At 37.2% G+C, this 24,486-nt stretch overlaps 1 protein-coding gene across 4 annotated transcripts in view; it reads right to left on the reverse strand.

Moving 5' to 3' along the window:
* LOC139740080 (uncharacterized) overlaps positions 1-24,486 on the reverse strand; it is an 81,311-nt gene that overhangs the window by 26,838 nt on the left and 29,987 nt on the right. For 3 of the 4 annotated variants that reach the window (XM_071650668.1, XM_071650667.1, XM_071650669.1), the window contains exons 2-3: positions 7,421-7,464; positions 3,680-3,834 (exon numbers count right to left, since the gene is read on the reverse strand). In XM_071650668.1, coding sequence (XP_071506769.1) covers positions 3,680-3,834; positions 7,421-7,464 — 199 coding nt within the window. The remainder of the gene's footprint in view (positions 1-3,679; positions 3,835-7,420; positions 7,465-24,486) is intronic. The other variant, XM_071650670.1, reaches the window with a different exon arrangement.

A 24,486-nucleotide genomic window follows, 5' to 3' on the forward strand; every position in this document is an offset into this window, starting at 1 on the left:
TGCATTATTTATTGCTATGGTGGGCAAGCCCTGGAGCATGTTCTCTGGTTATCAGGATCAATCTGTATTATTAAAGTATTTACAAAATTTGCATATGTTGCTCAACTGGTCTACTAGTATATATCCTTCCTTTCATGCAACACACCAAATACCTTCAATCAAAGCACTTTACATGACAGCTCTCGAATATCAATGCCACACTCAGACTCTGGGAGAAAGCTAGATGCACATCATGTACATCACACTTGCTCACACAAACACACACTTAAAGCTACACTTGCATCCATGATACTGTAAAACCAGAAACATTCATGGCATAAAACTTTCATGAATTGGAGCCGCAGCCTTATTTTGCGCGGCATGAAACTTTCACAAATTGCCAGTGGCATTCAGTGCATTGTGTAGACAAAACTTTTGCACGCATTGTACTGTCGCAAATCTTGGCTCCTGTGAAATTCGCAAAAGTTTCATGCACGCAAAAAAAAAAAAAAATTCTGGTTTTACAGTACACAAGCTAATGATCATGCTGTTAAAATAGCTTTTACAGAACGAGAAAGAGAGACGTATGAAAGAGGTAAGGGTGGGGCAGAGAGAGAAGATGAGAAGCTTGGGCACTCCATGTTTCAAAAGCATCGCAGATGGATTAATTCCACTCCAAAATCAATCCGGAAGCATTATATTCCAGGCATGGATTAATTTGATCATTTGGTTTATACAATGAATTGGCAGTGGCATGTTTCATGTTTCTTTGCATTCCTGGTTATGTATTGGTGATGTTTAGCAAGCGCGGTTCACAGCAAGACTGAGGCTTAACATCCTACAGCAGTCCCATATACACAAAACTAAGTTGGAAAATATTCTCTGTAGATGCAATAGATCCAACTTTAGAGCAGTCCCATACACATAAAAATGAGTTGTAAATATCCTCTTGGTAACAGATCCATTTTGTATTGCTATTATGTTGTTGGGAAATTTGAAAAAAAAAACCAGACAAACAAATAATCTTTGATGGTATCAATACTTGTGTCTGATGATTCTTACACATCCAGATATTGATCAGAGGTTTTGATAACCCAATGCAATGGAAATAGTCTTAATCATGTTCTTTTTTTAACCTACAAAAAAAATGTAAACATAGAAAATATAAATACACACTTCATCAAAAAATGGACATATATACTTGCATTTTAGAAATGTTTAGTTGGATGTGTGCACATATTCAGTAAAGTGCATGTACTTCACTTATTTTACGTAAAAAATGTACCAATTTCCTCTTTAAAAGTATACTCAGCCAGTAAGGAAAAGCACGAGCATGCTTTAAGATGCTACCATGATTTGAAATTTATAAAGATGAGATATCTATACAGTTTTATGTACTTGCAGATGAATACACAATGTGTGACTTGCTATATTATTTTGGATAAACATGTAGTTAGTTGGCATGGTAAGAATTTCATGCACCCTACATTTATACACTGTATATAATGCTCTTGCTGTGAACCGAGAAGCAGGCAATGATAATATATGCTGATTGGTCGCTGGTGGCATCTATTGTTAGTGTCATCATCATCACAGACACACTCTCGCAAATAAATATGTTAAAATTCACTCCCACTCTGGTCTGGATCACTTTGTTGCTTTGATGTCCTGCTCTTCCAAGAAAAGAGAGCAATAACAATAATTATACTGATAATAATGATGATAATAACAACAACAACAACAACAACAACAACAACAACAACAACAACAACAACAACAATAATAATAATAATAATAATAATAATAACAATGATAATAATAATACATGTCTACTTCTGTATCTAGGTCATTGTTGAGCAATGAGAGGATTCTTTTGAATTTTAATGAGATTCAAGTGTGTCAAATCATTAAATTCTGCATGTCTCTATCATCTAAACTGTATCTGGGTCAATGATATGAAGTTGTCATAAATGTTAAGAGCCCTAGTATAGTGTTACAATTCACCCACAGGCTTACTGTAATCAGTGAGTCTTGTGCCAAGTTTGTGTGGACCTCAGAAACATGTGCATAACAAATTAATTTTAAATTTCAATACTTTGTGTGTGTGGGGGGGGGGGGGGGGGGGGGGATGGCATGCTGTCATCCTGTACAACTTGACTTCAAGAAGAGTGGTTTAATTAATAATTTGAATACAAATTATTTTAAATAGTGTACTCCTTTAGGTGCTCTGTTACACCTGGAAATCTTTATTATATTTCTATTAAGCCTCATGACAACTACAGGTAAACAAAGTCAAGACAAGCATTAAAAAATAGTGTTAAGGGTAATGTAGCTGTATGCACAGCATATAAAGACTTCACATACGTATGAAAGAGCTGGCTGTCCACAATAGGTCTTGTATACTTGATAGCTTGGTGTTTCTCTGGGTCTGGCAGTTGACCTTATTTGCCTATAATGCACTAGCAAAACTACATATAACAGTTGAAAATGTTGTCAATTTCAGATACTTCAATTTGTAAGTTGAAATCGCATCATCACAACAAATATAAAATACTGCAATCATGGATACATTGATGTCTAATATCAATGGCCACTACAACCTTGATGTGACATATCTTTCCTCCACCCATCAAATACCAATTTCTGGGGCTCATAAATGATTAGATAAAAAAGGAGGTAGTGTAACTACATCTACATGTATCTCTGAAAAATGCTACATCAATGTCATGTCACTATTAAATCCCAATTAAAGAAAAACTCAAATAAAAAACAAACAAACTAACTAACAAACTGGAATTGAAAATGATAAATGAAATCAACAGATAAGAGAAGACGTGATCAGTGTCTGATGCTCTTCTGAAATATCCAGTTCTTAATATCAATATTACAAACAATCCTTCATTCCAAAATTTGTTTCAAGGATTTTGCACTCTCATTCTTACTGGGTTTTGATCAAAAGATGCAAAACTGTAAAGGACACATCCTGCACAAGGCATATGATGGATAATCAGAGATTGGAATGAAATAAAAAACACAGCTTTTTCTACATTGTATTCGGATGACCTATCAGATGAGATATTTCTTAGTATCGGTCCCCTTCAACTGAAATTTTCATGGACAAATTGAGTAAATAATCTCTTTGGAAGTAAATATCCCGGTCAGTAAACCTTGCATTAGTCAACCTCACACAAGTAAAAAAAAAAAACTGGCCGAAGTCGAAGAAAATTCTTTCCTGGCTGGCTATGAATTTACATTGTGTATATCAATTCTGTTGTGTAAGTCAAAATTCATGTTCCAGTATCAAAGTTGAATGTTCTCTGGTCCCTTTGGATTTGTCTTAGGTGAGGCGACATTTTTACAAAATCAAAAGACGAAAAATCCCAACATTTGGAATCTATCTATGAGGAATGATGAATATGTAAATGACAAATAGCAAAGTTTGGGTGAAATGTACGGTATACAAATCAAAGCAACAAAGTGATCCAGACTTATGGGTGTTAATCTCCATATCTAGTGCATCTAGAGTGAGTTATGATAAATGCTGATGAATGCAAATAAACACTGCACACTGTGGAAAGCCTGAAAGGCAACGAAAACATTCAGACTTTCCCCGCCAACAACAACAACGAAAAACAAACGAAAACAAAAGAAGGAAGTGGTCGTGGAATGTTTGACCGACTCTCTCTCGTCGGCTCCTTACGAGCTTCCGAAGCAGGAGGGGGCCCGGGGATGAGATCGAGAGAAGGGGGCGCAGAGACAGTTGGGGCCAAACCTGGGTGCTTCTTGATGGGCCGCTGGGTGTCCTTGGAGTGGGGCAGGACCAGGGCCGCGCCCTTCATGGCAAAGAAGCTCTCACTGGAGGGGCGAAAAAGAGGGAAAAAACTGGAGTTACACAGGTTCCATTCAATGTGTTATAACTGAGTTCTTTCTATATTCCTCAAAGTTTTTACATTAAAAAAAAAAAGAAGCAAATCTGTATATGCCACCCTTTAACCTGTCATGGACAAATCTCATATTCTAAAAAAAAAATCCCGCCAAATTTATAACTCTGGACTACCTTCAGAATGGCCATTTAGAAAAGAGGATTTTAGTCGGTATGGAGACACTCCTTTTATTGCATAGAGAGCGTTAAGAATTCATACAATGACTTCAATCTGCTTTATTTATAGTATTGTCTGCATGTTCTGAGAGAAGAATACTGTGTTTTGATAAATAACGTGAATCCTCTATATGTCCTCGGGATCTCAACTACATGCTACATCCCTTGTGGCAAACTCCTTGGCATCAACAATGCTCTGAAAAAACAGTCCATATCTGTATTCTTTTTAAGTTTCAGTTTCAGTAAGTTTTATTTCTCCACTTGTATAAAAGAAAAATAAATATGACAACAATATGAAACATATTCACAAGTCATGAAAATATAAGCAAGAGTTCTCTTTACAAGTAATATAATCATGTGAATAATACATACTTATTTCATGATAAATCTGTATATAAAAGTATTGACCGATTCGGGTTCGTTGAGGGCAGCAGACATTTTACGGCACAGGGCGCAGCCATGGTGTGTATCAGCCGACCCCCCCCTGCTCTCCCCCACCCCCGGGCAACATGTTTATCACGCACTTGTAACAAAGGTTCGCGCACTAGCAAGCATTCGCGCACTCAGTACGAGACGCCCATTGGCTAAAGCAGTTTTTCATTCTGCGCGCGTGCTAATGTAGGGAGAGGGGTGGGGGAGTGTGGAGGGGGGGTCGGATGATACACCCAGTATGGCTGCGCGCATGCCAAAAATACACATAGCGCGTCACAGAATCGGTCAATACAGGTGGAGGAGACAGTCATGAATAAGTAAATCACTTGACTTGGACAACGGCTTCTTTGATTTGGGTGAATCCTGTGATAGTAAACCTCTATCAATTTTTCTGGTTAGTAATATAAAGCAAAACTGAGGAAAGGGTCACTACATACTTGTTCACTGCACAAGTACATGTAGCTGGTGACAATAATCACAGTGATGATAATTATCAACTTAAGAATAATGACATCAGCTCATATTTATATGATTGATACTAACAATACCGTACAATACCGTACCATACTAACAATACAGTATCATATTATTTGGCAATCACTGTGACGAGACATAGATATATATTCTACAAAAGCAATTTATCATTGAGAAAAAATATCTTGGCAATGACTTCTGTTTTGACTCAAGAGCAAATTGCCACAGCATTTAATACAAACACTGTGTAGTCAGCATCATTTCTGAAAACCTGCCCAGAATATCTGCCCCTGGCACTGAGCGTCTGGGTTTGAGAGCTACATGATTATATAAATACATCCCATATATGATTGCGTGCCTGTATTTTTCAGAACAATGGCTATACTGGAATAAAGTCCACCTCCAGGGCAGTCTGGCGGTAACAATAAAACACGGTGAAAGAGGCGCATTCAAAAGGACTTCACGAATGACTAACCACTCTGTTGCCATGGCTACTGAAAAAAAATGATGTTATTCCACAAGAGGTTGTGGAGTTGCCGAGATTCAGACACTGCTGCGGGGTTATCTGACAATGCACATGCACAGAAAGATCGCTCAAAATGTTCTGTGGATAACGCAGGGTGATGGCAGTCACTATTAAATGCCCTAAAAGCAGATATTTCCTCTTCAAGCATTCTTTTTATTTTCTTTACATTTATTATCCTATCTTTTTTCCCATATTTTATGGAGTCATTCTTTTAAGATTCCCACTGTTATGATGCACAACATTTGTGGCATACATACAAATACTACCTAAAACAGGCAGTGGCATGATTGACTCAAACATGTATACATATTGTAGGCAGTTCTCTTTGAATAGGCAAAAATGCATAATAGATGCATATATATGTATGTACACGACAGAAAATGCATTCTCCCCGCATATAAATGATCGCACATTGTACATGCAATAGAGGAGCTTGATAAAAAAGGAATAAAGTTTTCCCTAGTTTTCTCACAGAAAAAAAAAATCCTCTTTATATCTTTAAAGCAATCAAGTTCATTAAGCCCACCCAAGGGAGACAAGATATAATTGCAATCGTTTGTCAGAAATGATAATGCATCTGTTCGTTGTAGTTGTTGCAATTTTTTTAAAGCCTTTCTTCATCACCTACAAGCGATTAGTCCTCACTAGGCAAGTACAAAGATGGGGAACATTAAATGATAAATCATGTGTGCACAAATTTACATGTGCCCTGCATTTAACACACACTACAGGCCTTACGATCAGTGGCGGTCAGGCGTATGCACTAGATTTGATTTCAGCCTGGGGTGATACACACTGACATTGCTGAAACAAATTAGCTTTAATTGAAATGACATAAACAAGTTAGGTACTCATTTTCTCATTAAGATATATCAAAATTGCTTTTATTACAGTAACTGTGGGAAAAAAAGTCACAAAAAGAAAACCTCTTTCTTTCCAAGTCATTTGTCAAATAAATAGCACTTGTCAGGCTTATCAAGTCAAATGGATATAGAATTTTAATAAAAACAAAGTCTATGCTAAGATACATGGCAAACATTGTAAAGTGATTAGTGAAGAGAAACTATCCTTTTTCCCCATCCCCACCTAAATAAAATCATTTAAGTTGATTGAAAGACCAGGGTCAATCATTTACTAGCTTTTATACAAACAGTTGCCATGGCGACCCAGGGCCGTTTCCTGGGAAGCTGCCAGCGCCGACCGTGACTATGCAAGATCTCCGCACAGCCGACCTGCCTACGTCAGTAGCATCTATAGCTTGGCCCGCACGGGGCTTCCTGACTTGTTGTGTATTACTTAGCCTGATGTCCAAGCTTTGCTTCATTTCTTTTTTATTTTTTGGTCAAATGGTCAAATTTAAGATAAATGGTACACCAAAACCAACCTCACACTCTAGTGGTTGTAATATGTATGCGTTCCAACTTGAATAAGGACCGTGATATGAGTTCATGTTTTGCAGACCTTCCCACATGTACAGAGAATCATCATTATGAAAGCAACTTGTGTGGAAGACCAAAAATAAAAATCAAAGCAAAATGTACTTGGTAAATGCAGTTTGCACTGACTATCTAAAAAAAAAAGAGAGAGAGATTTATGAGAGTGCTAGGTGGATATTTCATTAGTTAACTGCATTTATGAGCTTCACATGGCATTGAGATATACAGTAGCCTAATTAATGACAGAAACATGGCAGCACAAAAATGAATTAAATGTTTACTAGTATACTATTAACCACCCTTTTAAGTTATCATGTCAGCCTTCAACAAGCACATATCTGTTTGACAGCTCACCAACACTTCTTTTATAGCAGCCGGTCGATTGGCATGTAATGAAAAAAAGATACAAATATACAATATCATGGAAAATATACAATAAAGAAGCAAAAAAAAGAACAAAATATTTTTTCTTACCATCCTCTCTTTAGTCTCTCTTCAGCCTCTTCATCGTCATTGTCCTGAAAAACAAAGGGCAAAATAATAAAATTGATACATAAATCATCACAGATAGACAGTGTGCATGTTCAAAGTGTCATATTACGCCACCATATTACATACATGTGTTGCTTTTCTCCTTCTATTCATTTTCCCTGCTGTTTTCTTGGAATTTATGGAATTTCAAATAGAAAGTAAAAAAAAAGACATTTGAATCAATGTTTGGAAGGTTTAGAAAGTTTTGAAGCTCTATCCTACCATGATTCTGCTATGAAGTGTGTAAAAATGCCTACAAACTATTCAAACAGAATACCGTTCTGTAGCAAATGCTGGGGAAACCAATGCGTCTGTGTTTTTCTTTCTGGATCTATTCATTTCCTTTGTGAGTTGTAAATTCCACGCCTTTCTTTCCCTTTTTTGTTTTGCTTTGTTTGTTTGTTGTTGTTTTTTTGAAGGGGGGGGGGGGTATAGGGTGAGAAGACACACAAGGATTTAACTCCCTTTCTTTTCCCAACTCCCGGATTTGCCACTTGGGCACTGCCAAACAATAGGAAACCAATCTAGGAATGTGGGATAAGTAGCAGTAACCCCTTTGCCAAACAGCGAATTTCAGGCTCTTTTCCAGAGAAATTACCACAAGTATTAAAACTGCCTAATGGTAGTACCTGCTCCTAACGTGACAAGAATTTTCTCATCTTTTTTTTTGTTTGTTGAGAAACGCATTTTAAATTGTTGAAAGTTCTGAACTACATTTTTGTATGTTCTTCAAAAGCTTAATCTTAGTAACCGCATTCTCTTTAAAAATGATTCTATTTCAATATCAACAGGGTAACAGCATCGTTTGAAATATCTCCAGAATAATACAAAAAAAAAAAACAGAAACAAGAAAAATTGCGGAGTCAGACACTTTGTTTTCCTAGTTCTAGTGACTGAGATCTGAAACTGGTTTCTGCCAAGGATGCAAACGAAAAGCAATCATGTAAAACTGGAAATTGAAAGAGAGTCGAATTACATTACAGCTGATTTTCCCACGCATTAAAGCGCAAACCTGACTTACATGCAATGCGATCCTACATTGACCAGTAATGCTACATGTGAGCTGTGATTGTACGCCATGATGTGGACATCGCACAATGCTATTTCAGAGAAGTTTTGATATTTTGTGGCAGTGGCCGCTGTTATTCGCAAACATATATCGCCAGTCTTACTTTACGCGATGCTTATAATCCTCCCATGATGGCCGTGGCACCTGGGATAATATACTGCACTGTGCCTTTTGGTTTTACTTGTCTGATCTGGGTTGCAGCTAACGAGGGCGCTTCACCAAACAAATCTATTTTTAGGTTCTGTGTGCTACATCGGGGGTAAAGTGTGTGAAACTTGAAAATGGTGGAATATAATAGGTCCCAAAGAGACAGCTCTCTGTATTGATCCTGCCCTAATTGTCCGGCTCAAAATAATTAGAACGATATTCACAGAATTGTGCCTTGGTTTACAGACAAGGCCGTATATTTATTGAAATTGACATATCAGAAACATTACAAAGACAATAGAAACAGCCATCCTTTAGATTAAAAAAAAATGACTGTAAAATACAGTACATCTTAACAAACAGGAGAAATAGGTCGATTAATCATACATAATGCCTAAAAATTTCCTGTAAGTTCACCTACACTGTATTAAAAATCCTTCAATCTACATACAGTATGGGCTTGTTTTTTTCCTGTATCTGATTTGCAATTTTAAGTAATACCTGTCAATCAATGGATACACTGAAACAAAAAGTGTGTGTGTGTGTGTGTGTGTGGGAGGGGGGAACCTAATTAGAAACATGTCATTCAGTTTCCTGTATACCATTTGATCTATAGTTACCATTTGTCCCATCAGCAAAACCACAACATATGAATGTACATGAAGCTGTCTAGCATATTAAAGGATATATGTTGCATGGATTAGAATTAGGATTAGGAAGTGAGGTTAGAATGTAGGCTTTCATTCAATTTGCCTTTGGATTTAATAGTAGTTCAGTGTTTGGGAAATTACCATTCCTCTTGAAAGGCATGATGAAAAGGCATTTTAGATAAAATGAGGGCAGACTAGATGGATGACTGGACCACAGCATCAATAAATCTTTATATTTAACAGGAATATAAGTCGCATGCTGAAAATGATAACTCACAAGGGCACATACAAGTACACGCACACAAAAAAACCCCAACAAGTTTATGAAATTGGATGCAGTCTGCATTTACTGAGAATTTGTGGGCTGGTGTTGTAGACATATTAAGGACACACATGTAATTCTTCCTCAGTGATTGGTTGACACGTTGAAGGTCAAAGTGTGTCATTGGTTTTTGTGTCGCGACATACGCCCCCTGCATAAGGAAATGGTTAACTGCCAGTACTGCAAATATTCTGAGCGGAAACATTATAAAGTTTTAATAGCATCATTTTTCTCCCACAAAATCAGATTGCGTGTTATGTTTGTTGTCATTTCCACTTCTATTATATGATTTTTTACAAGAATTATGAGTCTGTGAACCAGCATCTTTCTTTTCGGTCAAAGAGGGGTGTGCCCACCTACGAAAGATAGAGCAACAAGCAACCACGGTATAGCTCCATGGTATCAGGGCCATTGTACTGACACCCCCCTCCCCCCAAACATTGCTAGCCATACGCCCGGCCCAACTACACTCCTCTGTTGTTGCGGCTGCACTGTTAGGGTATTCAGACACCAAAAATTTAGAATACTAAAACGGTATAGCTTTACGATGAATTTATATGTCTGAATGCTGACTACACTTGTATAAACAAAATAACGTATTATAACGAAACAACGTATTTACGAAACGATGGTCAGAGTATCGTTTCGATCTGGAACTCATTACAATAACAAATCCGCATTCCATCATGTCCATGTGCGTCTCAATGAATGGTGACCATAGAACAGTAAAAATGGGTGGGGCTTATTGTGAGCGCATGTACAAGGTGACCCTATACAATGTACCTTTCACTGACGGCAATGTCATGACCATTACAATATGCACAGTGGGAAACTGCCCATCTATACGTTTTCCACAATGGTCAAGATTAGTATCTGAATGGTCTGTCGGCTATACTAATGATTCTTTATACACGTATCTGTTTCTTTATCAAGTTTTGGTATAGACTGGTTTGCATCTGAACAGGGGGTCTGTCTCTGGGTGTGTTCACATATCAATCAGATTTCAAGTTCTTTGAGAAACTGACTCTGACATGGTACACCCCAGCATCTCACAGGCATTTTGCCAATAGACAAAGGATGACTTCAACTTTGCTCTAGAAGTGACTCTAATCCTGCTTGTTCCGAGCGAAAAGTGCAGCACTTGACGACTTCATGCAAACACCGCCCTCCAGGGACGCTCCATAGTGCGTTCACTCTCATCCAGACTCCATTGTACCGCGCTGGACATGTGTCTCAAATATTTGCACATGTGTGGCTTATTATCGGCTAAACCATGTTTGTCTCCTGCGTGCGCACCATCTTCAGAAACAAAACAAAAATGACAAAAAAGAAACCTGTCTGAACTTAATAGCACAGTTTCCCTTCCTCTTGGCCCACATACAGCAGACAAAAATGTGGGCTTGAGTTTAAAATCAGCAATCAACTTCTAGAGCATGATCTGATTTAGGATAGACGGTTATCAGCGATACTCTGAACACCCAAATCTGACATTTTTTGCCATCCTGGTATGGCTATGAGGGGTTTCTGCGCCATGTTTTTTTTTTTTCTGCTTCCTTGCTCAAAAAGAAAAGTGGTAGATCAGGCTTTGAATCGACTTTCCAACTTGATCATTATTTCTCTTGTGCATTTTCTATATGTAGCTGGCCATAAAAGAGTAAATTGTGAAGTACTGAATAACTTCCCAAGCAAGGCAACAACTGTTCAAAAGCAACAAACAGTTTAATCAGTATGTACATTGCAGATAGTACATTTCATGTAAATAGAACCTTTATCTATCAATGACTGTATGTGGCACTGGGAAATGTGAAGAGAATTTCCCTTTTCAAGGTAAATAGCAACTCGAATCTGTGGTTGCCACTGAAGAACCAAACATGCTTCTGAGTTACAGAGGTGCTATGTAAATTTTCAGCAATAACACTTTGCTATCGATATAAATACACTGTACTGCAAGATTCATGTAGCTTCTTTCTTTTTTTTCTTTTTTTTAGGGAAGTGGGATAGCAAAAGACACTCGATATGAAATGTTAGCACAAATAAATTGAGAAGCAATAAATAGTACACAAATAAATGAATGATAAAACAATATTTGCACACTAACAATGCATTGTTACAAGATATGATGAGATCAAAAACAATACATAAAAATGCGAGGCTCTACATTTTCAATATTTTGATTCTGTGTTTCTTTGTATTAATATGTTCTTGTTGGAGGTGTTGTTGTTGGTTTTGTTTCTTTTTGTTTTCCTTTTTTGATATCATCTCCCCAAATCTCCATGCTGGTGCATGGGTAAGATTGTTCTCTGCATGCCTTGCAGGCATTGTTGGTGGTCCCACGCATACTAAGCATACATGTACTAATCTATAGACAAAATATTTCTTGCGACTTTGGGGAAAAGCAGTGCATGATATGGCACAAAGTCAGACTAGAGCTGGAACAGGATTCCTTTTGTGACATTTGTTCCCATGGCAACACATGGTCAATCAATTCAATCATGTTGAACTCATCCATAGTGACAAGAATTTAGCCACACCATGAAACCAGTGCTCACAAAGTACAATGAAAATCCAGATCAGGGGTCGCACTTAACTTTTTTTTTAAACTAGCCAGGCAGACTACTTAGCATCAATTTTGACACTGAAGCAATATTTTGGCTAGCCAGACGGACTAGTTACTTCAGAATTTTATGATTTTTAGCTAGTCCGACATGAATTTGGGTGGCCAATGGCCAGCGGACCATCGCCAATTTCGAACCCAGCAGATATTCCAAAGATATGGAATTCATGAGTTTCGCATGTTTTCAGGAAACAGTAAAATTGACTACAATCGCATAGAAAATATTCAAAGCAGATGATGCAATGATGTCATATTAAGTTATCATAATATCTCCATCAATGATTTTGCAAAATATTAACCCTCCCCTAAAAAGTAATAATTGCTGAATCATTGCAACTCCACGGTAATTTGATAAGTATATGTATAAAGGCCATACGATTCATCTGTTTGTCTAATTCATTTCAACTACATTGTAGGTGATTATTGTGAAGATTTGCACATGAATCAATGGACGGATTGTGAATCAAAATGAAGTTGAATTACAGCCTGCCACGTCCTTTTCACAGCTGCAAAGGACCAATCTACATATTGACAGAAATTTAACTCACTGCTGGCCAGACACCAATGTGCTATACATTTAATCCAATGGGAAACTACAAAAGTTCAGCGGTAAGGGGTTAAAATGTTCATGCCTTGGATATCTGTAGTATGATATCATATCACTGTAATACATTCCCCACCCATTTTTTTTTGTGTATACTACCTCAGTTTCCAGGCCTACAAATGTATCAGTATTACACCACACTGTATCCTATGCTAGAAACAAAGTCCACTTTACAATGAGCTCATGTCAGATTGAATGTAATTTAAGAAAGAGAAAAAAAATGCTCATGGATATACGTCATATTTAAAAACAGAAAAAAGAAGAAAATATCCCTACAAGCTCTATAAGATAGCACATGAAGCAAACATGCACACTAAATAATAAAAGGATATATTGGTCATATAACTCCCCCAGTCATTCATGTTTGCTTGGAAGCAAGCCAGAGCAGCAAAACACACCTAAACAGAGTACATGAATCCAAAGTTCAAGTTCCTTTACAGTGTGTCAACATTTACATTAAAAATAAACATAAAAAACCTACACCATTCTCTGTACGGTGAGAAAGCAGTAAGCTGTCTTGTACGTGCACATTTAATCATGTCACGTACCTACCATTAGATGTGCTAAATCTTTGAGAAAACAACACAAAATTCAAGACAATTTTTGTCTGTGACTGTATGAAAAATGCTAGAATACAAAGTCACACTGAGATTTCAAATAATCCAAAATTTCCCTATCAGAATCCATAATGAACTAGAAATGTCGCTATGGCAACTGGTATGCCTCCGCCATAATGCATGATTCTCCTAATAGGTCTATAGTACATGTGGACAATGTGTGATTACATTTTCACAAAATTGGCAAAATATTAAAATGACATGTTTGTCACAAATGTATCGAATGTTTACCTTCCTTGACCTATGTCTAATTGGATGAATAGGAGAGCATGTACTTTAACTTCGACTTTGACCCTTTCATAAGTTTACGCACTTGAGTAATTTTCAAGGTATGGAGAAAAAGTGCAATTTCTGTATTGAACAGTAAATTGTTACCATTTTCATCTGGCCTTTGATTCATAAGAGAATCACTGTCAGGCAGAACATACATAAATATATACTAAGCTTAATAGATTACTTGAGCCGCTTCCGAGATATGGAGAAAGTAGTAAGTTCAGCACTTTCACTTGATTTTTGACCTTTTGACCTTTGACCTTCTTGGCAAAAAAAAAATCCCAGAGAATCTCTAGTGGGTAATATAAATGCATACATTAAGTTAAAAAAAAAAATAATCCTGCTGGCATTGCATAAATATAAGGAAAATAGTAAAATATCAAAGTATTGCCTTGACCTTTGACCCCTGACCTTTGACCCCATGAACCCTAAATTCCCTAGCTAACTACTGCCAGTCAGTACATGCATGTATACTTTGTTCCATAAAGATATTTTGAACAATTTCCAAGATACAGAGATAAAGTGAAATTTTAACATTTTACTTGACCTTTTGACCTTTGACCTTTTGACCTCATGACCCCAAACTTTCACCAAAGAATCTTAATTGGGTAATACATGTATACACTAAGTTTCAAGAAAATATCTTCATGCATTGCATAGATATGGGAGAAATAGTGCAATTTTAAGCATTTGACCTTGACCTTTTGACCTTTGACCTTGAGCATGTGCACCCAAAAGTTGATAGGCACAACTTCACCCCCTAATACACATACATGCCAAGTTTCATTAGGATACCTCAAAAGGTTTTGATAGTTACCCTGTCCACAAAATTCATTACGGACGGACGGAAGGACGGACGGACGGAAGGACGGACGGACGGACGGACGGACGGACGGACGGACGGATGGACGGACGGACGGACAACCCGAAAACATAATGCCTCCGGCACCACTTCGTGGCGGAGGCATAAAAAGTGGTTCATTCAAACAGATTAATTGAGTACTTGTATATATTAAACTGGCGTCCATAATATGGGGTGCTGTATGTGCCAAATATTCCATGACAACAATATTTTGTATATCACAGACTTGTAAAACAATATCTCTAGTGATCACAATTCACAATAGAAAACTGCATCGACAGAATGAGAAAGAATTAAAGTATCATCACTATTCATATCTTGAGAACAGTTAGCAATATCCCATCTTGGAATTGCTGTCAACCCACCTGTATGATGGCAGGAAGTATTTTCATGAATTGACAGTGTGTCACAAATATTGGTAAATTAGCCAAAAAATTCACAAAAATAGAAAGATCATGATATATACCCAGTAGATGTGTATGCAAAAAATTGATTCAACACAGATGTGTCACTGATACATAAGTTTTCACTGTCAGTAGCTACAGCCATTAGCATCATGTTGGAATTTTGCTTGCATTTTTTTTTTATTTACATGAAATACTTAACAGTTGGAGAATCCCATACCTTATCCATTTGATGAGGAAAAAAAAAGTTGCTAAAGGAGCGAAGTCACATCTTTCCCATCAGATATCACTAGAGTCATTTATATTGTCAACAGAGAAAACATACGTCATTATATTTGAACAAAGTCTGTGGAGTTAAAGCTTTCTTGCTTTGGAAAGACATTACCGGCATATGGAAGTGGGTATGCCATTCACAAAATGGGTACTACAGACATTAATTTCATATGGCTGAAACCTTACACTGCTTTGATAAATGAGATTAAAGTTCAAATAAAGTTGAAAGTCAAGTGGTTGCACTTTTCATGTTGTTTTTACTTGTTTTCAAAGCATGTTCTTTGCCAAACTTTTTATTTTGTAAACTGAGTTACTTGTTTCCTTATGACTAGTCTACTAGAGGTAAATACAGAGCTATGTAGGGACTTTGTGTCCTTTTAACAATCAGTATGAAGAGAAGAGTAAAAAAAGGGGGAAAAAGTGGGGTTATACACTGTAGGTTCTACTATTAAGGTGTCCTGCACTGTATTTATTCTGCTTCAGAGTGTACTTACAAGAATGCATTATATAATACCGGTCACTGTAGAGACCTTTCAATATATCATGAGGTTTAAAGATGGCAAAAGGGGCTTGGAAATATATATATATCACAGATTATTTGAGGAGGCATCAGACTGATATTGCACTCATATTGATACAGCAATACACGCCTACTGATAAGTCCCCGGTTCGCCCGAACCTCTAAGGGGGACGGCCTAAAAATAGCGCGCACCTGGATGTCGTAAAGGTAAAAGTGCTCCGTGACTCACTAGCCAATGGTTCTGATAGGACAGAGGTAGACCAATAATAACTGAAGGATGAAGTTTATGAAGCCCTTTACTGTGGGAGCTGAGACTGAGAAAGTCACCAATATCTTTTGCAAATCATCATGGATGGGACTAAAGGTGAAATAAAAGAACAAGAAATAAAAAATAAAAAAGGTAGCTCACTGCGACTTATAAAGTGACCATATCAAGTGGTTAAAGAAATAGGCTTCTAATGCATATCCACAGACAATTGAGCAGGCAAATTATCCAGTCCTTACATAGAAGATAACTTTAAATAGATATTTACAAATATATTGTACATGCAGAGTTAAATCAACAAATCGAACAGTGGAGCTTTTATAGGCATGACATAAGTTAAATACCTTAAAGGACAAGTTCACCTTCATAAACATAAGGATTGAGAAAAGGTAGCAATATTAGTAGAACACATCATTGAAAGTTTGAGGAAAATCAGACAATCCGTTCAAAAGTTATGAATTTTTGAAGTTTTTGTGCAGTACCCGCTGGATGAGAAGACTACTGCAGTGTATGAATAACTTAGATGTCACATGCGTACAACAATATAAGGAAAATATAAAAAGAATTTCACAAAATTCCATCTTTTGAAAAAAGTACACATTCCCCTGACTCGTTACCGATAAATGTTATGGGTAATATTATTCCCCCTGCCTTTAGAAAGAGGCAAGTCAATTGCTCTTTTATTATGCGAAAAAAGTGAAAATATGTTGAATTTTCTTTTATATTTCCTTTATACTGTTGTACGCATATGACTCACAAGCTGTAGTAGTCTCCTCATCCAGCGGTTCCAACACAAAAATTTAAAAAATTCATAACTTTTGCATTGATTGTCCAATTTTCTTCAAACTTTCACTGATGTGTTCTACTAATATTGTTGCATTTTCTCAATCCTTATGTTTATGAAGGTGAACTTGTCCTTTAATATGCTGTGCAATGTTGCATATGGGGGTGTAGAGCACAGATTATTATACAAAAATGATAAACATGTTATGATTACGTGATTAATTCACCTAGATGGCATCTAGAGTGATAAATGATCATCATAGATCATGTGTTTATACCTTCTGTTTTTCCCTCGGCTGAATATGAATAGTAGATGAGTATGAATAGATTACAGAAACTAATGATTCAGAGTAATAGGTTAGTATTCATATAGGCCTCCTACATTCTTGTACGTTGTAACGATAGGGATATTAATTTTCGTCAACTCACAAGTTCACCAGAGAGAGAGAGAGAGAGCGAGAGAGAGAAATAAGAAAGAGAAAAGCTGCACTGAAAAGTATTACAATGTGAACGCACTTTTCTCCAGACAAAGTCTGGGAAAATCTTTCCATTCTTAAAGTCTATGTTTACATCTAGGTAATTATCACGAGGACTGTCTCACTTTCCATGTCATGTTGATCTTTCACACCAGTCTGCACTTAAAGTATCGCAATCCTTTATCCGTCATTTCTTTCTCTTTCGAGCACATCATGTTTTCACAATGACTATTCACCCTGATCAAACACCATCTACAGGTATCTGACATCTACAATGTACATCATTATAAATATGTATAGGCCCTACATTGATATTCAACAAATCTCAGCATTATGTTCCCTAGTTGCCATGGAAACACAATCTGATTACTGGAAATGCAGACAAACCCAATCAACTAGTCAGCTGATGTCAAAATTCTCAGACACATCAGAATTACCCTCTCAAAGTAAGTAACAATCGATGGAGCCTATCAGAATCACAATACCATTGTTTCTACGTCTGGATCTTAGACTAATCTTCACACTGAAGCGACAAACCCCCATAATCTGCATCATAATGCTGGGCCTTTCTATTATTCCCCCCCCCCCCCCCAGGAATTCAGGGAGTTCACCTACAGGTAAATGGGAGGTAATGGATCCAATCAGAAATCCAACTTTCGCTCATTATCCCATTACGGTTCATTCATTCATTTAGTCGCTGCGAAACCTCATCAGGGGGCAAAATCTAGGCTGGTACCCAATAACTACAGCTCAGTGGTGGACTGGGGTCAACGTCTTTACAAGTAATCGTCACAGCTATGATAGTACACCAGTGTAATTGTAGAACTTTGGTCTATAATCTGTAAGCTCTGAGTGCTGCTGAGTCTTCATGTAGACTTATCCGTCTAAATCACCTTACCCCTCACTCTTTTTTCCTTTCACTTCTTAGTGCACCAGACTCATACTCTCACCGGAATGTACTGCTCCTCAGCATTCATTGATACTAATCCACAAAGTTGGACAGATCAGGGAGGTTACACCTCCCTGGACAGATCGATGTATAAAGGGTTTTTGTTTCGGGATTCCATTGGTGCTCCTTGTGTGTGTGTGTGTGTGTGTGTGTGTGTGTCTGCTTGTATGCCCAAAGCCTTAGGACTTTAGGCTACATGAAAAATGAGACAGAGAATAGTAGGCAATTAATGCTCTGCAAAGTACAAGTACCTCTACAAGTACCTCTGCTAAAGCCAACATTACAGTGGAACACTGGAATGACATATGTACAGTGTAAATAGTTGAAGGTAATATCATTTTTGACAACCAAAATCTCCTTTTCTATTGTCAGATCTGGCTGATGCAACAGCTTTAGTTCTTTTAAAAGAAAACAAAACATTCACACAACCTCCCCCCCCCATAAAGAAATGAACCCCCCCCCCCCCACTAAAATCCAAAGACAACCAACGGAAAAATGGAAACTGACACATGTACAAAAATCCCTTCCCACCTTAAATAATCTTATTATTAAACGGATCAACTGACACTAAATGAATGCACGTTGGTTGCATGCGCTGTATATAACATTTTCATAGAACACTGTGAAGGGAAATAATGATAATAAACAAATATGATGTAACAAAATATAACTGGCACAAGTGAAAAACAATTTCTTGGAGCAATATACATAGTGTACATGTAAGCATGTGAGAGTGGTAACCGAATTGAGACCAGGGGTCATACCAGCAAAAAAAGCATACGAAACTGAATCCTGATCAGCATCTATCCCCGAGGTCTTCGGGTCTGCATCTGAACAAACATGGTCCATCTATTTCCTCTTGCCGTATTTTCACCCTCACTATTAAGAAAACGGTATCAGCCGATTACAGTACACAACATTAATATCAAAGTGTGATTTTCATAATTGGTTTGACTGAGATGTTTTGGTCTTTCAGTTAGATGCATTTGAATGAAGAAGAAAGTTGATAATTCCATACTAATGCTCAAATTGATGTTTTCATGATGCAGAAACACCCTATTTAAAGAATTGAGATGGTTGCCTGCACTACTAGTACTTCAGTGTTAGTTTGATATCATCCTACAAAAGGAGACAAATTTAACCCTTTCTGTGTCGGGGACTATTGACAGGGTGTCAATTCTATTCTAAAAGCACACAAAGGGTTAATGTGAATTAGGAAGAAAAATTTCACATTACTAGTTCACCTGATTTGCATGCATTTCATCATATACATGTAACATGTGATTGTGAAATGGAGGAGTTGACAAAAGCGAGTTACCAAACATGATGCCTTATCATTTTCAGAGAAGTCTTCAGTTATGCAAGATAAACAAGGAAAAGTAGAAATTACACGGTGCGTAACATATGTCCCCGCCGGAAGTAGCATTTTGTAACAAAATGTGCAATATAGGTAAAAAATCAAGGTCAAAGGTCAAAGAAGTCAAAGGTCAAAATTCTGTGTAGAAGTTTTGAAGCCCTCACCTAGTGCCATCACATAAAGCAAATGTAATCGAAATTGGGTTAGAAATGGCGAAGGAGTAGCATTTTGTAGCCAATGTACAATATAGGTCAAAAATCAAGGTCAAAGGTCAAAGAAGACAAAGGTCAAAATTCTGTGTAGAAGTTTTGAAGCCCTCACCTAGTGCTATCACATAAAGCAAACGGAATCGAAATCGGGTTAGAAATGGCGAAGGAGTAGCATTCTGTAGCAAAATGCACAATATAGGTCAAAAATCAAGGTCAAAGGTCAAAGAAGTCAAAGCTCAAAATTCTGTGTAGAAGTTTTGAAGCCCTCAACTAGTGCCATCATATAAAGCAAACAGAATCGAAATCGGGTTAAAAATGGCGAAGGAGTAGCATTTCGTAGCAAAATGTACAATATAGGTCAAAAATCAAGGTCAAAGGTCAAAGAAGTCAAAGGTCAAAATTCTGTGTACAAGTTTTGAAGCCCTCACCTAGTGCAATCACATAAAGCAAACGGAATCGAAATCGGGTTAGAAATGGCGAAGGAGTAGCATTTTGTAGCAAAATGTACAATATAGGTCAAAAAATCAAGGTCAAAGGTCAAAGAAGTCAAAGGTCAAAATTCTATGTAGAAGTTTTGAAGCCCTCACCTAGTGCCATCACATAAAGCAAACGGAATCGAAATCGGGTCAGAAATGGCGAAGGAGTAGCATTTTGTAGCAAAATGTACAATATAGGTCAAAGGTCAAGGTCAAAGGTCACGACTGAAATTCTGTGTAGAAGTTTCAAAGCTCCCATGTAGTGCTATCATATAAAGCAAACAGAATCAAAATTGGCTCATAAATGACAGAGAAGTAGCAACTTGAAGATTTTGATCACACACGGACGCACACACGGACACACGGACACACGGACGGACGGACACACGGACGGACGGACACACGGACACACACACGTACAGAGCCCGTTTCATAGTCCCCTGCTCGAACTCGTTCGGCGGGGACAAAAATGCCCCAGGGCTGTAAGCCTGTCACTGTGACAACTGGGTCAAGATTGCTGACCGCAGTGTGATTATGACATCAAGACTTTCCAATCAAAACGGCAGTTCCGATGCAGCGTAACAATTGATGGCAGGCTACTCAGTGGCTTCACATTGTATTCATATGACTGGAGAAAAGGGATTATGGACTGGAAACAAAGTGGCACATATGGCATGACAGAGGATTATTGTTTTAAAGTCATATTCCAATCTACAAATATTTTATAGTTTTTCAATGATTTTGACTTTCTATTAATGCCAGCAAAGATTTCGAACTAATTCATTCTGTAGCACATACATACACCTGTCCCTTCATAAAACATGATGAGAGATTAAATACAGAAGTGATTAAAGGTAATATGCTTTCAGGAATAGAAGTTGATGATAATGTTACATAATCAAGCAAATATATCATATCTTTCACATACATTGTAATATCAAAATCCAAACCAACTTGTATTAAAATCAACACTTAGAATTATATGCCAAATCTAAATGAAACTTTAAGTTATGTACAGTACTGATAGAAAACAACCAATTCAAACTGGGATAACAGTTGAAGACTTCCACGAATCAGACATTCTAGAGTGATAAGGTTTCCATTAATGATGTAGGGTTTCCAATAATCCCATTCACTCCATGGATAGCAAGGTGTATACACTGATGTAATTATGTATGGCACATACACAGAGAGCACACAAAAGCAGGATGCGATGGGAGTGTACACAATTGTGTGTGCAAAATATACCATAGCTCAAGTGTGTCAACAATAGGCAGCACATGATAGAAAACGTGTCTCCAAAGAAACAATGCTTAATGCTCCATCCTTTCTCTGAAAAGAGGGATCACTGCCCCTATTTTTTCAAGGTCTCTTGGTTCGTGTCGTAAACACAATGCATATCAATATGGATTTGCTCTTCAAATATAATACTGGTCTAAAATCTATCATGACAATGCATTGAAAGACACCGGGTATGTTACTCCTAAGGTGAGCTTGTTTTCTTTTTTCATTGTATGTTTTATTGATTAACAAAAAATAACAACAGTAAATTTTATTAAAAAATCAATTTTTTTAAATAATAGAAAACATGAAATGGATGCCCAAAAGCTTGTCAAAATTATCATGATTAATGTGTTCTATTCATGTAGAAAGCAGATCAAAGAAAAATCAATTACTCCAAGACACAACAAGGAGTTTTGTGGACATTTGAATACTGGTATCTCAAATCATGCTATAGATGTAAGTCCTATTGGAAAACGAGAATGTGTCTTACCACATTCATTCAACTATGATATCTCTACATACATGTAGTTTAAAAAGGTTTGTTCACTTTATTTGTAAAGTAAAGTAGCCTGGTCAAAGATAACTTTTATAGGAATACATCATTTTATGAAGATATTGACTCTTCTATATTGGAATGTGTGAAAAGTTAATGGCCATGTTCAACTTCAGCAGTCAAATTTCTTCCACATCAAGAGAGAGAGAGAGAAAAAGAGAGAAAGAATCAAGATATACTTCATGACCAAAACAATCAAGAAGTACTAGGCAATAAATGTAAAGGTCACATGACCAATGGCAGCCATTTTGTAATGCCATCAGCGACTGCATATAATGTCAGCACTGACTTTAAACTGACAACTGCCTGTAGCACTGACAAGACAAAGTAAGCCAGAAGACAGATAAATTTGCCTTCTTATCCAGCTCTGATGGAACATGAATTTACCCGATATCGTTAAAATTCAAAACTTTTGAACGCTACGCCAAAACTTTCTCACTCCATGCACCAATCAATGTATTCCACTCATTTTTATGCATTTACTGAATCTACAGCATACATGTTAAGAGTGGATTTCCCTTTAAAGTCAATTTTAATATTCATATTTGAAATCATTTACAGTGGTAAAAGATTTGAAGATAGAGTTTTGTCTGGCAAATCTCACGGAAAAGTTTCAAGCTTGTTGGGACTAACATTTATCATTTTTGTTCATCCAACCGTCCAAACGCTGCGATGATGAATATCAAAATATTTATACAAAGCAAAGCTTCGATAGTAAAAACAGATCCACAGACAGGAATGTGGCTTACTAGGCCATGTTTGTTGAACTCAGAGTAAATAATGTTGCAGTATATCTTTAGACAAAGTGCAATGAACCAAAAAGGGGGTGGGTTACCATGGTTACATGTATATAGATAGAGACTGCAGAGGAAAGAGAATGGCTTTGAATAATCAGTGTATTTATATGCCAAATGCCATATTAAACATACATTAGTAGTGTATCCTCCTGCCAAAATGACTGCAAAATATGGATAAATCATCCTGTCCCTACACTGGACCATTTTAGTCTGGTTGAAGCATCATTGCACTATAGACTTGCATGATCATCTCTACAGTGTACCTAAATGCTGCACTGATCACCCACAAATGTATGTACTGCCATCACATACACTTGTTTCAATGTTTTATAATCCCCTCTTATAAACAAGTGAATGTTCATTTCATTCCATAACAAATTTGATTTCTAGTTTGTTTCTACTTTTTTTTATGCCTCCGCCACGAAGTGGTGCCGGAGGCATTATGTTTTCGGGTTGTCCGTCCGTCCGTACGTACGTCCGTACGTCCGTCCGCTTTCGTTTACGCGATAACTTGAGTAATATTGACTGGAATTTTACCAAACTTGGTCCAAGTATGAAGTATGATGGGGCAATTATTTGATTAGATTTTGGGTGAAATCGGCTGAAGGTCAAAGGTCAAAGGTCAAGGTCAAATCATGAAATTGTATCTGTTTACGCGATAACTCAAGACTGGATCGAGCAAATTTCACCAAACTTTGTTGGAGGATAATGTATGATAGGACAATTACTTGATTAGTTTTTCAGTGAAATCGGACAGAGGTCAAAGGTCAAAGATCAAGGTCAAATCCTAAAATTCATCTGTTTATGTGATAACTCGAAACTGGATGAAGCAGCTTTCACCAAACTTGGTCCAAGGATGATGTATGATGTGACAATAAGTTGAGTAGACTTTAGTTACATTGGCAAGAGGTCAAAGGTCAAAAGGTCAAGGTCAAATGCTATAAATGTTACAATTTCCCCCATATCTATGCAATTCCCAAAGGTATTTTCTTGAAACTTGGTGTGGACATGTACTACTGCGTAAAGATTCTCCAGAGAGGGTTTCACGTCATAAGGTCAAAGGTCAAAAGGTCAAAGGTCTAAGGTTAGGTGAAAATGTTGCATTATCACTTTTCTCGCAAATGGTTCAATGTATCTTTGTGGAACTTGGTACATACGCATGTACTGACGGGCAGGGATTATCTAGGGAATTTAGGGGTCATGAGTCAATAGTCAGGGGGTCAAAGGTCAAGGTCAACTCCTCAAAATTTTACTATTTCCCTCATATACTAGTATATGCAATGTTTGCATCATTACTTTCAAAACTTAATACATGCATTACCTGATGGAGATTCTCTGGGAAATTTCCAGCCAGAAGGTCAAAGGTCAAAGGTTAAGGGTCAAAGGCTAGGTTTCAATGCCTCCCCCCCCCCCAAAGGAAAAAAAAATGTCATTACACTCTTTCTTCATACCTTGGAAATTACTCATTGCATAAACTTACAAAAAGGTCCGTCAGAATGCAAGTA

This window comes from Diadema antillarum, unplaced genomic scaffold (assembly GCF_040938485.1).
Source record: "Diadema antillarum isolate AM-2024a unplaced genomic scaffold, OU_Dant_1.0 seq00000833_RagTag, whole genome shotgun sequence".
Taxonomy (NCBI): Eukaryota; Metazoa; Echinodermata; class Echinoidea; order Diadematoida; family Diadematidae; genus Diadema; species Diadema antillarum.